The following is a 16,043-nucleotide window of genomic DNA, read 5'->3' as shown; positions in this document are numbered from 1 at the left end:
GAGAGGTGGTGAAGATTGCAGTGGTGGTCTAGCTTTATTAACAGCAGAATAATAAAGAATAAATATCCCTGACAATGCAACTTAGTTATAATTAGTTGGAGTGTGCAACGCAGGCAGATGCGCTCTGCAAATGTCTTGGCACTAGTGGGACTATAGCAAAGTCCAATAGCCACGTATAGGATGCCACTAGGTACACTGAGTGTTTGCTAGTATAATGGCTTAGTTATAATTAGTTGGAGTGTGCAACGCAGGCAGATGCGCTCTGCAAATGTCTTGGCACTAGTGGGACTATAGCAAAGTCCAATAGCCACGTATAGGATGCCACTAGGTACACTGAGTGTTTGCTAGTATAATGGCTTAGTTATAATTAGTTGGAGTGTGCAACGCAGGCAGATGCGCTCTGCAAATGTCTTGGCACTAGTGGGACTATAGCAAAGTCCAATAGCCACGTATAGGATGCCACTAGGTACACTGAGTGTTTGCTAGTATAATGGCTTAGTTATAATGAGTTGGAGTGTGCAACGCAGGCAGATGCGCTCTGCAAATGTCTTGGCACTAGTGGGACTATAGCAAAGTCCAATAGCCACGTATAGGATGCCACTAGGTACACTGAGTGTTTGCTAGTATAATGGCTTAGTTATAATTAGTTGGAGTGTGCAACGCAGGCAGATGCGCTCTGCAAATGTCTTGGCACTAGTGGGACTATAGCAAAGTCCAATAGCCACGTATAGGATGCCACTAGGTACACTGAGTGTTTGCTAGTATAATGGCTTAGTTATAATTAGTTGGAGTGTGCAACGCAGGCAGATGCGCTCTGCAAATGTCTTGGCACTAGTGGGACTATAGCAAAGTCCAATAGCCACGTATAGGATGCCACTAGGTACACTGAGTGTTTGCTAGTATAATGGCTTAGTTATAATTAGTTGGAGTGTGCAACGCAGGCAGATGCGCTCTGCAAATGTCTTGGCACTAGTGGGACTATAGCAAAGTCCAATAGCCACGTATAGGATGCCACTAGGTACACTGAGTGTTTGCTAGTATAATGGCTTAGTTATAATTAGTTGGAGTGTGCAACGCAGGCAGATGCGCTCTGCAAATGTCTTGGCACTAGTGGGACTATAGCAAAGTCCAATAGCCACGTATAGGATGCCACTAGGTACACTGAGTGTTTGCTAGTATAATGGCTTAGTTATAATTAGTTGGAGTGTGCAACGCAGGCAGATGCGCTCTGCAAATGTCTTGGCACTAGTGGGACTATAGCAAAGTCCAATAGCCACGTATAGGATGCCACTAGGTACACTGAGTGTTTGCTAGTATAATGGCTTAGTTATAATTAGTTGGAGTGTGCAACGCAGGCAGATGCGCTCTGCAAATGTCTTGGCACTAGTGGGACTATAGCAAAGTCCAATAGCCACGTATAGGATGCCACTAGGTACACTGAGTGTTTGCTAGTATAATGGCTTAGTTATAATTAGTTGGAGTGTGCAACGCAGGCAGATGCGCTCTGCAAATATCTTGGCACTAGTGGGACTATAGCAAAGTCCAATAGCCACGTATAGGATGCCACTAGGTACACTGAGTGTTTGCTAGTATAATGGCTTAGTTATAATTAGTTGGAGTGTGCAACGCAGGCAGATGCGCTCTGCAAATGTCTTGGCACTAGTGGGACTATAGCAAAGTCCAATAGCCACGTATAGGATGCCACTAGGTACACTGAGTGTTTGCTAGTATAATGGCTTAGTTATAATTAGTTGGAGTGTGCAACGCAGGCAGATGCGCTCTGCAAATGTCTTGGCACTAGTGGGACTATAGCAAAGTCCAATAGCCACGTATAGGATGCCACTAGGTACACTGAGTGTTTGCTAGTATAATGGCTTAGTTATAATTAGTTGGAGTGTGCAACGCAGGCAGATGCGCTCTGCAAATGTCTTGGCACTAGTGGGACTATAGCAAAGTCCAATAGCCACGTATAGGATGCCACTAGGTACACTGAGTGTTTGTTAGTATAATGGCTTAGTTATAATTAGTTGGAGTGTGCAACGCAGGCAGATGCGCTCTGCAAATGTCTTGGCACTAGTGGGACTATAGCAAAGTCCAATAGCCACGTATAGGATGCCACTAGGTACACTGAGTGTTTGCTAGTATAATGGCTTAGTTATAATTAGTTGGAGTGTGCAACGCAGGCAGATGCGCTCTGCAAATGTCTTGGCACTAGTGGGACTATAGCAAAGTCCAATAGCCACGTATAGGATGCCACTAGGTACACTGAGTGTTTGCTAGTATAATGGCTTAGTTATAATGAGTTGGAGTGTGCAACGCAGGCAGATGCGCTCTGCAAATGTCTTGGCACTAGTGGGACTATAGCAAAGTCCAATAGCCACGTATAGGATGCCACTAGGTACACTGAGTGTTTGCTAGTATAATGGCTTAGTTATAATTAGTTGGAGTGTGCAACGCAGGCAGATGCGCTCTGCAAATGTCTTGGCACTAGTGGGACTATAGCAAAGTCCAATAGCCACGTATAGGATGCCACTAGGTACACTGAGTGTTTGCTAGTATAATGGCTTAGTTATAATTAGTTGGAGTGTGCAACGCAGGCAGATGCGCTCTGCAAATGTCTTGGCACTAGTGGGACTATAGCAAAGTCCAATAGCCACGTATAGGATGCCACTAGGTACACTGAGTGTTTGCTAGTATAATGGCTTAGTTATAATGAGTTGGAGTGTGCAACGCAGGCAGATGCGCTCTGCAAATGTCTTGGCACTAGTGGGACTATAGCAAAGTCCAATAGCCACGTTTAGGATGCCACTAGGTACACTGAGTGTTTGCTAGTATAATGGCTTAGTTAGAATGAGTTGGAGTGTGCAGAGGACAAGAGGGTACAGTGGCAGGATTGTGGTGCTCTGGGTAGAGGAATGGAAGCCTGCCTTTCTATTCCCTCCTAATAGGGAAATGCAGGGAGGAAATCCCTGACCTTGGCTGCACAGACGCTGGCGCTGTTTTCAGGACCTGTCACCTTAACGCTGACCCTGCCGGTTTGAGCCCTTAAAAGGACTGCTATAAAGTGCTCTCCCTAAGCTGTCTAACGCTGTGTATGCAGCGCATACAGCTGTATCGGCTATAGGACTCAGGAGGACGGAGCTGCGACAGTGATGTCTGACACCAAAGACGCAGAAGGCAGATAATGGCGTCCTGCAGGAAAATGTCCGGTTTTATAATGCAGGGACATGTGACATGGACATCCTATCACACATGCCGTTGCTTCTCTGGCTCAAAGTCCACTTAGCTGTGTGTGTGTCTGGGATTGGCTGACATGCTGGCCCGCCCCACAAGACGCGCGCGCTTAGGGAAGGAAGACAAGAAAAAAAAAAAAAATGGCGATCGCCATTATACAAACAGCAGTGATCTGAAGGCGCTGTTCACGCACACTATACACTGAAATGTCATAATAGTGTGATTCACAGAGTGACTTACACTATTACAGCAGAAACCAAGCTAGGATTTAGCTGTTTTTTTGCTGCTAGAACCGTTCTCGAACGTTTCTAGAACTATCGAGCTTTTGCAAAAAGCTCGAGTTCTAGTTCGATCTAGAACATGCCCCAAAATCACTCGAGCCTAGAACTGGAGAACCACGAACCACGAACCGCGCTCAACTCCACTGGGGATTCTCAACACAAAATTTTATCAAAATGTAGGGAAAAAAAAAACAAAAAAATAGCGCAGAGAGGGAACTGTACGGACTTTTTACTTAGAGTGTATTAGAAAAACGATTTGATTATTGCATTAAAGGGACCCTTTCATGTAAAACACTGTTATTAACCTTCATATATGGGGTTAATTTACAGATTTATAGCATGTTAATACATTGCAGATGCTACACTGTGAGCTCCGCTGCCAGGAGGAAATGATCTTTATTCTTCCGGCAGATTCAGGCTTTTAGTCATAGGGGAGGCGCCAGCGCGGTTCAAGCCACTGCTCTGTGTATAGTGAGCGGCAGCTGTAACCACACCCCGGCACTGACAGACAGCCAACTCAGCAAGGCATTAGAACAAAGCTTCCTGTCGGTCAGTGCCAGGGGCACAGTTACAGCTGCCGCTCACTATACACAGTGTGGTGCCTAAAACCATGCTGGCTGTGCTTCTGTGACTGAAAGCCGGACGCTGCAGGGAGGAATAAAGTTAATTTCATCCTGGCAATGGAGCTTTCAGTGTGGTGGCTGCACACTGTCAGAATGCTGTTATACTGTAGATTAACCCCATGTCTGCAGGTTAAAGGGTTTTTTTTTACATTAGATTTTCCCTTTAAATAAACAGAAATTTAGGATCAAATTAATGTTAATTTTAGACCATCCCTTTCAGGACGTAATAAAAAGCTAATTACAGTATACCTGTCATGATTCGCCTCCCTATACACATGGCTAGGGGGCGGAGCCTTCTCTCGGGCCTCACTTCCGGCCCCTGGATGCCTTAAAAGCTGACACTTCCAGTGAACCAGCGCCGGCTATAAGCTTAGCTCTGCTTGGCCTGTGATTGCTGGTCCTGTGAGTGATATCCTGATCTGTCTGTTCCTGTGCCCCCGTGCCCTTGTCTGTGTTCTGTCCCCTGGTCATCCCTCCTGTCCTGTGTCCCCCCTCCTATTTCCCCACTCGGTTGCTTCCTCCGGTACTGACCTTAGCCTGACTTTGACTTCGCTTCTGCTCGCTCCTCCGGTCCTGCTTCTGCCCGTATGGTGTTTGACCCAGCCTGTCTCACTATTCCTCACATACCCTGCAGTTCTGCCTCTCACCTGTGCTGATTAGGCAGTGCATGAGAACGCTGTGCATTTCCTTCCTGGTTCTCATTGCTCTGTGTAGTGTCATCTGCTGCAGAGCTCTGGCTCCCCCTGGTGGCAGCATTACAATACCCCAGTGCAGCAAGTGTTAGGTTTATCTGCAGCACCAATTTAAAGGAATTTAAGCATTACTCGGTCACCATTTAAGTAGCTAGGCCGTCTGTAACTACAGGTTCCCCAGAGCAGGAGACGCTCTCTGTAGATGTAGTTCCTGAACAGGAATATAAATAATTAGCTCACAGTAATTGGAAATAATGCTCATGTTCTGTACTTGCTAGTTTTCATTCTGGACTAATAATTAGCATAATAGTAAATAAATAAATGTGGTAACATGTAATGTTGTAACATATTGATTAATGTAATAGGTATTTAGTTAGTAAACCCAGCAGTAAAATATTTTATCCTTTTTCCAACAGTGAACGTTTTATCCATGTGTTACAATGTATTACTAGGATTCTTAGATATTCCTTCTGATCTGCCCGCAGGATACTCTCCGTGATTGCACCAATGATGACCGCAGCTGCTTGAGCAATCTCCAGTTCATCTCGCCTCTGTACTTTGTAAGCTTTGTGCTCACAGCTCAGTTCGTTCTAATAAATGTGGTGGTTGCAGTATTAATGAAGCACCTGGATGACAGCAATAAAGAAGCACAGGAGGACGCGGAGCTGGACGCTGAGATTGAATTGGAGTTGGCTCATGGTCTTTGTTCTCAAACGTCACCTGTGTCTGCTCTTGATAATGGAGGACGGGGAGGAAGACCGGCGACAGAAGGACATCGGAACTTGAGGTGCTTTTCCCCAGCTCAGGTAAATAATTAAGTATTTGATTGGGTGTAGAAACTTTAAAAATCTTGGGGTTATTGTGTACCGTACATTACGGAAGTGCTGAATAATGGTCATCTTGTCTTTTGAACTTTGAACTCGTCAGCTTTGTCAAATTTTTACCCAAAAACTGCGTATATCACTCTCAGGTCGCCAACTCTTTTTCATCGAACACAACCTTAGTAATGTCAATGCTACCTCTGCATATTTGGGTACGGCAAACAGATGGTAGCTGTTCTTCACTAATGTACTGTTGCACATATCTACAGTATAATAAGTTTTATTTAGCTTTTTCTCCCTAATTCTATTGCTAAGCTGTGAGCTGTGTCCTCCTCTAAATAGTTGCACCCTAAAAAGGTAGCTGCACTCCCCACCTCAGCTTTTATACAGGCTAAGAAATACTGTGCAATACAATGTGCTGTGATAGTCCAAGGCATTGTGGCAAAGTCTGACCAGTCGCACCCTAAGGTCACATTAGCTTTCTCTGGCTGATATAGCCTTTGCATTGTGTAAAATAGTAGTGAGCATTTTTGGTGATTCACAGAAATCGTAAATTTTTTGTATTTCTCTGGTCCAGCAAATTTCCTCAAATTTAAAAGGAACCTATCATCCAATTTCCCCCCCATAAGCTGCGGCCACCCGTAGTAGGATGTTATATTATATACAGCATTCCAGAATACTGTATGTAAGAGCGTAGGCCGCTGTGTATAATGTAAAAAACACTTTTATTATAAACACCTAGGGGGGCTTTCCGGTCTGATGGGTGTCGCTGCTCTCCAGTCCGGTGCCTCCACTCTGTGGGGGTGGCCGTCCTGTTTATGTTGATCCATGTTGCACTTCTGAGTGGTGTGAGTGGTCCTCTGTTGTGCATTACTTCTCCCCTTTTCCGTTGCTTTCCAGTACACATACTATCTCTCCTTTATGTTTTGAGTGCTGTGTATACAAGTTTGCGTTCTCCCTTGTCCGTGTCATTTTGTTGCATTTTGTCTTTGTGTTTTCTGGCCTGGCCCAGGGTGTGGGAGAGGGGGAGTAGGATCAGGGTTCGGACAGGAGTCGGGGTCACGGTGGGGGCTCGGACCTGGTTACCATCAAGCCTACCTTTGAGATAAGGAACAGCACAGAGACTCTAGTCTGAGGGCCAGCCTAGGAGCTCCTGTCCTGTCATTACATACACTGTTACACCCTGTGATAGTAAGACCATAGAAATCAGGATCGATGAAGTCAGCAAGATACTTTTAAGACTGCAGTTATGAAGACCTGTGCAGTCCACAATAGTTGTGCATTTGTAATAAATGTTTATCCTGTTGGTTATTTTATGTATTTTTTTAAATCTTCTCTTCTGTGACATCAATGCCTGTGCCAGTAGGGTTAATCTTAAAATGTTAGACTTCTGCCTGAACGGATAACTTAATATCCAGTGACTTCTTTTCTCTATGGAGCAGAGAAGAAGTGCAGGAGCAGGGCAGCAGGTCACACATACCTAGTGCTTAGAAATGACATGAACACTGATGTTTAGGAAGAGCAGTGAATCACCGTTTTCTTCCAGTGCATCTGATGTTAGGAGAATTTTTTCAGGTGGAAAAATAGATAGAATAATGTGGTTGCATAAATATGCACACCTTGAAACTAATACTTTATTCATGTACCCTTAGAATTTATGACAGCAATAAGTGTTCTTGGGTAGGAGTCCATCAGAATGGAACATATAGAATTGGCAATCTTTGTCCACTCTTCCTGACAGTCAGATTGTGAGGGTATCTCCTCTGTAAGGCGGTGTCTTCAGGTAAACACAGATTTTTAATTGGATACATGTTTCGGCTGGGCCATTCTAAAACTTTAATTGTCTTCTGGTGAAGCCATTCTTTTGTTGATTTAGAAGTATGCTTAGGGTCTTTGTTGTGCTGAAAGGTGATATTCCTCTTCAGCTTTTAAGCAGAAGTCTGAAGGTTTTGTTGTAAAATTGACTTATATTTGAAACTGTTCATACTTCCATCCACGTTGACTAAAGCCCCATTTCCAGCTTAAAAAGAAAGAGCTCCAAAGCAAAATGCTGCATCTTCCATACTTCACTGTGGGTATGGTGATCTTTTTGTGACACGCAGTGTTGGTTTGCACCAGGCATATCTTTTGAAATTAGGACATTAACCTGTTTTCCCACATGCTTTTGGCAGACTTGATGTAAGTTCTGGTAACACATAGCAGGGCTTGAATGTTTTGGGTTTTTTTGCAATAAAAAGGCTTCCATCTTGCCACACCACCCCACAATAAAATAAGCCTATATAAACAAACAGGGAACCATTCATTAAAATAAAAACAAATTTTATTGAATGCACACAATTAAAAAAATGTTGAGGGGACAGCGTACACAGAAGAAAAATTCTGTCACATACCTTGGATACATATTTCAAAGTCATATACGGTAATAATGATAGCATAATAGGTAATAGATAGCATATAAGAGTATATTAAAACCAAGGTTGAGATCACAGTGGGAAAGCATATTTATTTTCAAGATCATGCAGAAATAATAACAATAGTATAGAGGCTATAATATAAATTAATATCTATTTATGCACTGGCATCTTGTTAGCTATTAATTTATATTATAGCCTCTATACTATTGCCTTCTCTTACACTCAGAATTCCTAATTTGTTACTACTGCTGCATAATTATCCTTGCAGCGGCACTTTAACATATACTGATAACTTTGAGTAGCGTTGTTATTATTTCTTCATGATTCTGAAATAAAATACGGCTTCCCATTGTGATTACCTCAACCTTGGTTCTAATATATTCTTATATACATATAATGCTATCATTAGGATATGACTTTGAAATATGCATCACACTATCTCCACAGTATGCGACTGAGCACTGTATGCTTTGTATAGGTTTATATAAGTTTCTGGGAGTCAATAATCCTTTTTATGGGCATATTTACTCTGGCCCACAAGCCAGACATATGAAGACTTAAGCGGGCTTTACACGCTACGATTTTGCTACAGCGATCTCGTTGGGGTCACGGATTTTGTGACGCACATCCGGTCGCTGTAGCGATCTCGTAGTGTGTGACTCCAAGGAGCGATTTTGGATCGTTGCAAAAACGTCCAAAATCGTTCCTCGTTGACATGGGGGTCCTCTCCCAATTATCGATACTATTGCTTTCCCGTTGTTGTTCCTCGTTCCTGCGGCAGTGCACATCGCTGTGTGTGACCCCCGTAGGAATGAGGAACATCTCCTACCTGCCGCCGGCCATAATGCCCCCTTAGAAAGGAGGCGGTATGCCGGTCACAGCGACGTCGCTATGCAGGTAAGTATGTGTGACGCAGGTGCGCGATTTTGTGCGCGACGGGCAGCGATATGCCCGTTTCGCACAAAAGATGGGGGCGGGTCACATGCTAGCGGTATCGGTACTGATATCGTAGCATGTAAAGCCACCCTTAGGGAGATTGTTGCCATAAACAACATAGAAATAATATCTCCTATAATGTTGCTAATTTTCTTCCTGTCTTTTCATCATTTTTTCATGGACGAACAGTTGTGCCAAATTTGCGTCACTTTCTGATTATTATCTTCACAGTATTGATCATTTTTTGTTACCTTTTTCCTAACTAATAACTTTAAACAATGAGGATCCCTTTGCTATGTTGTAAGCCGCTTATGGATCATGGCTTATCCTGTAAAATGCATCTAGGAAAATCCTACTGAAAAATCTTAGCACAAAATGAGGTTACTGAGAATTCCTGTAAATGAGGGCAGCTGTATACTGACTATTTACCATGCGTTTAGATGTGATTGGTTAATTGTGAACACAATAACATCCCCAATTATAGGAGGGTATTCACTCTTATGCAACCATATTATGATAGTTTTGCTATATTTATTACCCCTTCAAAAAGATTTCAGTTTGTTTATCAATGGATTTGTTCAGATAATTAATGGGTCACATGAAAGGTGAAAAAGGTTAAGAAATAATTCTTTTGGGTATATTTTTTTTACATGATAATAACCTCTTAACGGGGTTGTGCATACTTTTTATATCCACTGTATGTCAATTGTAGGGGATTAATTGTGCAGTCCTGCGGTTCCCCGCACTTTGGGTGTCCCGTGCACCACTGTGGAAGGAAAAACAGTCAAAGGGCAGAGCTCTGAGGCCCTGTGCGCACGCTGCAGTTTTTGCCGCGGATTTGCCGTGGTTTTGCTGCATGTTTTGCTGCAGAAAATGTTCATAACCTTGCTGCAATCCTTCCGCAGCAAAACCTAGGTTAAAAAAAAGAGGTTGTGCGCACACTGCATTTTTTTTCACCTACAGGTTTTGCTGCATGTTTACTGCAGCAAAAAGAATGAGCATGTCACTTCTTTACTTCAGGTACCTGCGGTTTTGGTCATAGATAATGGTAAAAAAAACGCAGGAAACAACCTGCGGAAAATCCGCACCAAAACCGCAGCAATTCAGCACAAAAAAATGCAACAAACCGCGGCAAAACCGCATGCGGTTTTCAGGTACGGTGTGCTGCGGTTTTTTACCGCAGGTGCGGAAATCTTTCAGAGGATCTAGTACGCACAGGGCCTAAATCTTTACTAAAAGGCTTTCATTCTAATGATCAGTAGAGCATTTCATAAAGTAATGTCAGAACCTAGCAATATATTATAACATTTCATGTTTTCATTAGAGGGTCTGTACTAAGTTTATAAATTATTCCCTATGCAAGGGTACAAGGGTAGGAGATAACTTACCAAACGCTGTGTATCCAACTGCTGGAACTAGACCAATCTCGAGAACCAGAGCGCTGAAGAGCCTCATTTGAATGGAGCGTTGTTCGGTCATACGTAGCCCCACTCCAATGATTATTAATGGGACTGCCGAAGACCAGACAACTATCCATCCGGAAAGCCAATAGGAATGAATGGAGCGGAGGTGTGCATGATCGACTTCTGCTCCAGTCACATGAATATCTTCGGAGTCCTAGGTCTCGATATTGGTGAGGGACCCAGTGGTTGGAAAATTAGTCCCTTTGCCATAGATATAGTGCCTTACGAAAGTATTTGGCCCCCTTGCATTTTTCAACCTTTTCCCACATTTCAGGCTTCAAACATAAAGATACAAATCTTAATGTTATGGTGAAGAATCAACAAGTGGGACACAATTGTGAAGTTGAATGAAATGTATTGCTTATTTTAAACTTTTTTAAAAAATAAATAACTGAAAATTGGGGCGTGCAATTTTATTTGGCCCCTTTACTTTCAGTGCAGCAAACTTACTCCAGACGTTCATTGAGGATCTCTGAATGATCCAATGTTGTCCTAAATGACTGATGATGATAAATATAAGCCCCTGTGTGTAATCAAGTCTCCGTATAATGCCCCTGCTCTGTGATAATCTCAGTGTTCTGTTTAAAGCGCAGATAGCATCATGAAGACCAAGCAACACATCAGGCAGGTCCGTGATACTGTTGCGGAGACGTTTAAAGCTGGATTTGGTTACAAAAGACTCCAAAACTTTAAGCATCCCAAGAAGCACTGTGCAAGCGATCATATTGAAATGAAAGGAGTATCATACTACTGCAAATCTAACAAGACCTGGCTGTCCATCCAAATATTCATCTCAAACAAGGAGATGACTGATCAGAGATGCAGCCAAGAGGCCCATGATCACTCTGGATGAACTGCAGAGATCTACAGCTGAGGTGGGAAAGTCTGTCCATAGGACAACAATCAGTCGTACACTGCAGAAATCTGGCCTTTCTGGAAGATTGGCAAGGAGAAAGCCATTTCTCAAAGATATCCACACAAAGTGTTGTTTAAATTTTGCCACAAGCCACCTGGGAGACACACCAAACATGTGGAAGAAGATGCTCTGGTCAGATGAAACCAAAATCGAAGTTTTTGGGCACAAAGCCAAACGATATGTTTGGCGTAAAAGCAACACAGCTCATCACCCTGAACACACCATCCACACTGTCAAACATGGTGGTGGCAGGATCATGGTTTGGGCCTGCTTTTCTTCAGCAGGGATAGGAAAGATGGTTAAAATGGATGAGAAGATAGATGGAGCCAAATACAGGACCATTCTTGAAGAAAACCTGCTGGAGTCTGCAAAAGACCTGATACTGGGATGGAGATTTTTCTTCCAACAAGATAATGATCCCAAACATAAAGCAAAATCTACAATGGAAGGGTTCACAAATAAATGTATCCAGGTGTTAGAATGGCCAAGTCACAGTCCAGACCTGAATCCAATCGAGAATCTGTGGAAAGAGCTGAAAACTGCTGTTCACAAACGCTCTCCATCCAACCTCACTCAGCTCCAGCTGTTTACAAAGGAAGAATGGGCGAGAATTTCAGTCTCTCGATGTGCAAAACTGATAGACACATACCCCAAGCGACTTGCAACTGTAATCGCAGCAAAAGGTGGCACTACCAAGTATTAACTTAAAGGGCACGAATCATATTGCACGCCCCAATTTTTAGTTATTTTTTTTTTTTTAAAAGTTTAAAATTAGCAATAAATTTCATTTATCTTCACAATTGTGTCCCACTTGTTGTTGATTCTTCACCATAACATTAAAATTTTTATTTTTATGTTTGAAGTCTGAAATGTGGGAAAAGGTTGAAAAATTCAAGGGGGCCGAATACTTTCGCAAGGCACTCTATGGGTAACTTCAAACTTGGTACAACTCCTGTAAGTAATGTGTAGATGGCTTGTTCATGTTGTACGCCAGAGGTTTTTTTTAAAGCAATTTTTATTATTACAGAAATTGGTATACACTGTGTGCAGAATTATTAGGCAAGTTGTATTTTAGAGGATTTTTTTCATTATTGATCAACAAATATGTTCTCAATCAACCCAAAAGACTCATAAGTATCAAAGCTTAATATTTTTGAAGTTGGAGTGGTTTTTTTTTTAGATTTGGCTATCTTAGGAGGATATCTGTTTGTGCAGGTAACTATTACTGTGCAGAATTATTAGGCAACTTAATAAAAAAACAAATATATTCCCATCTCACTTGTTTATTTTCACCAGGCAAACCAATATTACTGCACAAAATTTAGAAATAAACATTTCTGAAATGCAAAAACAAAACCCCAATAAAATTAGTGACCAATATAGCCACCGTTCTTTATGATGACACTCAACAGCCTACCATCCATAGATTCTGTCAGTTGCTTGATCTGATTTTGATCAACATTGCGCACAGCAGCCACCACAGCCTCCAGACACTATTCCGAGAGGTGTACTGTTTTCCCTCCCTGTAGATCTCACATTTTATGAGGGACCACAGGTTCTCTATGGGGTTCAGATCAGGTGAACAAGGGGGCAGGTCATTATTTCTTCATCTTTTAGACCTTTACTGGCCAGCCACGCTGTAGAGTAGTTGGATGCATGTGATGGAGCATTGTCCTCCATGAAAATCATGTTTTTCTTGAGCGATACCGACTTTTTCATGTACCACTGCTTGATGACGTTGTCTTCCAGAAACTGGAAGTAGGTCTAGGAGTTGGGCTTCACTCCATCCTCAACCCGAAAAGGTCCCACAAGTTCATCTTTGATGATACCAGCCCATACCAGTACCCCACCTCCACCTTGCTGGCGTCTGAGTCGGAGTGGAGCTCTCTGCCCTTTACTGATCCAGGCTCTGGCCCATCCATCTGGCTCATCAAGAGTCACTCTCATTTCATCAGTCTATAAAACCCTTGAAAAATCAGTCTTAAGATATTTCTTGGCCTAGTCTTGACATTTTATCTTATGTTTCTTGTTCAAAGGTGGTTGTTTTTCAGCCTTCTTTATCTTGGCCATGTCCCTGAATATGGCACACCTTGTGCTTTTTGATACACCAGTAATGTTGCAGCTCTGAAATATGGCCAAACTGGTGGCAAATGGCCCAAGACGCTTCTTGCGACCCTGTTGGCTATTTGCCATGAAACGCTTGATTGTTCGGTAATCACGCTACAAAAGTTTGGCAATTTCAAGACTACTGCATTCCTCTGCAAGACATCTCACAATTTTGGACTTTTCAGAGCCTGTCAAATCTCTCTTTTGACCCATTTTGCCAAAGGAAACAAAGTTGCCTAATATTTAAGCACAGCTTATATAGGGTGTTGATGTCATTACACCACACCCCTCCTCATTATGGATATGCACATCACCTGATTTACTTAATTGGTAGTTGGCTCTCAAGCCTATACAGCTTGGAGTAGGACAACATGTATAAAAAGTATCATGTGATCAAAATACTCATTTGCCTAATAATTCTGCACAAAGTGTATGGCTACCATACCATTCATACTGCATGCTAGCTAGCTAGAATCTCCTCTCAGAAGTAAATACACCCCTTGTGTGCTACTAGAACTCACAGGTCAGAGCTGCCTTTCTAGCTGTATGGCTGAGTGACTGTGCACTTTGTAAACTCGCACGGAGATGTTTACATTGGTCAGTGGAGTAGAGATGAGTGGAGAAGGACCTGGGATGATGTCACTGTACCGTAACCTAAAGGGGCGGAGTTTGTGTGCTGAGACTGAAAAAGAAAGTGAAACAGACCATCGCCTTAGTGGTTAGTGCTCTGTGAAACTGAGGAATGCTGGGAGACAGCTGCATTTCTAATTGTATATATCCTACTTGTGATATCACTGTCACATAGCATTGACAAAATTAATTTTATTACTGCACATATTTGGTTTATTACTGCACAAATTGTGCCTTACGGAAAACTAAAAAATACCTAAAAAATACTCTGTTGTACGCAATATTTTGTTTTTCCTGTTTATGTTGCCTTTCTTTATACAATGTGTGTATTACATCACTATAGTTTCACCTTATGATCTATTCCTAGGAGAATTTGTGGCTGGACAGTGTTTCTTTGATAATCAAGGATTCGTTTGAAGGAGAACTGATGATAATTGATAACCTCTCCGGGTCGGTTTTCCATCATTATTCCTCCCCAGCCGTGTGTGAAAAGTGCAACCACGATAAGCAGGAGGTAAAGTTTATTGTTACTCTTTCTAGTCTCTAATCACAAAGCACAGACCAGCAATAGGCACTTCACTACTTTCATTTATGTCCATAAATTCTTTTGTTTGCATGCTGGATATAATAATAATACTCCTTAAAATATGGTACTGGTTCACAATATATATACTGTATAGCACATTGTGTATAATCTCAGAGAGAATTATTTTAAAGTATGTTTTCACCTTTCTTCATGCCATTATACTACTACTACTTATTTATTGTGAATATATTGCTTTCATTTATTTAACTGTGCTATAGCCCAGAGCTGCATTCACAATTCTGCAGTCTTCACAGCTAAAATCTTCCAGAATTTCCTTTTGGGCTAAATGGCCTTTCACTAAGGAAATGATCGTCCAAATGGCAAAAAGTGAAGAATCATTGATAACTCTTTGTACCTTTCTACAGTGTGAAAAAAACACTTCACTTTTTTGTGTTGTCGAAAATCAGTTCTCTTTTACTGCACTAGAATACGGCATGAGATTTTGGAAACTTTAGTCTTTCCAACAGGCATAGTATAGTAATTTCATGTATGGAAAACCATCAGCCTCCTCTATCAAAAGCTTTTAGTGAACATGTCTGATATCTAACTTGTCCAAGACCAGGAGCAGGCTCAGACTGGCCCACCGGAGAGAAGGAGAATCCTCTGGTGGACCCGCTTAGAAGTAATATGTCATTTACCCACCAAACATCATCAGTAGTTTAGCACAATACACTTGTTTCACTATGTACAGACAAAGGAAGCATCTTATCATTAATTTTACAAACTACCCAGTATATTATTATATAGAAGATAAGGTAAATTTGTTGATCGGTGGGCCCCCACAGTCAATGTTACTGCTGGGTCCCTGCTGCCCAGTCTGAAATTAACCAGCAGCATTGTGATTGCAGCTCTGAAGTATAAAGCAGGTTGTAATTCATGATCAACGCATGGCAAGTGATTCAATATTACTGTTTTTAATTTTATCTCCACATGTAACTTGTAAAGGGGAACATCCACTCTAAAGGGATTACACAGTACAATCCCTTTAGATTTGGCTTCATGCTCAGATGCTTCAGTGGGTCTTACATTTTGGCTGCTGTATGTGACATTACATGCTAGTCATTTCAACGAATGATCTAAAATTTAATACATGGGAAGGCGAGGTCAGCCATAACAAAAGCTGCTCTTTGTTGGTGGCTCACAGAACAGGGTTCCAAAACGATACACCCCTATATGACATCCATATTACATAATAGGGAATAATAAAAGAGCACCATACATAGTCATATGAAAAAGTTTGGGCGCCCCTATTAATGTTAACCTTTTTTCTTTATAACAATTTGGGTTTTTGCTATTTCAGTTTCATATATCTAATAACTGATGGACTGAGTAATATTTCTG

General features: G+C 41.9%; 1 protein-coding gene across 4 annotated transcripts in view; it reads left to right on the top strand.

Moving 5' to 3' along the window:
• Positions 1–16,043, top strand: part of CACNA1I (calcium voltage-gated channel subunit alpha1 I) — a 1,217,075-nt gene that overhangs the window by 1,144,664 nt on the left and 56,368 nt on the right. For all 4 annotated transcript variants that reach the window (XM_075321783.1, XM_075321781.1, XM_075321782.1 and 1 more), the window contains 2 exons: positions 5,316–5,636; positions 14,484–14,630. In XM_075321783.1, coding sequence (XP_075177898.1) covers positions 5,316–5,636; positions 14,484–14,630 — 468 coding nt within the window. The remainder of the gene's footprint in view (positions 1–5,315; positions 5,637–14,483; positions 14,631–16,043) is intronic.

This window comes from Anomaloglossus baeobatrachus, chromosome 8 (assembly GCF_048569485.1).
Source record: "Anomaloglossus baeobatrachus isolate aAnoBae1 chromosome 8, aAnoBae1.hap1, whole genome shotgun sequence".
In the NCBI taxonomy this organism is placed as follows: Eukaryota; Metazoa; Chordata; class Amphibia; order Anura; family Aromobatidae; genus Anomaloglossus; species Anomaloglossus baeobatrachus.
Note: the sequence above shows the minus strand (reverse complement) of the source record. Positions and strands in the feature narration are given on the sequence as shown.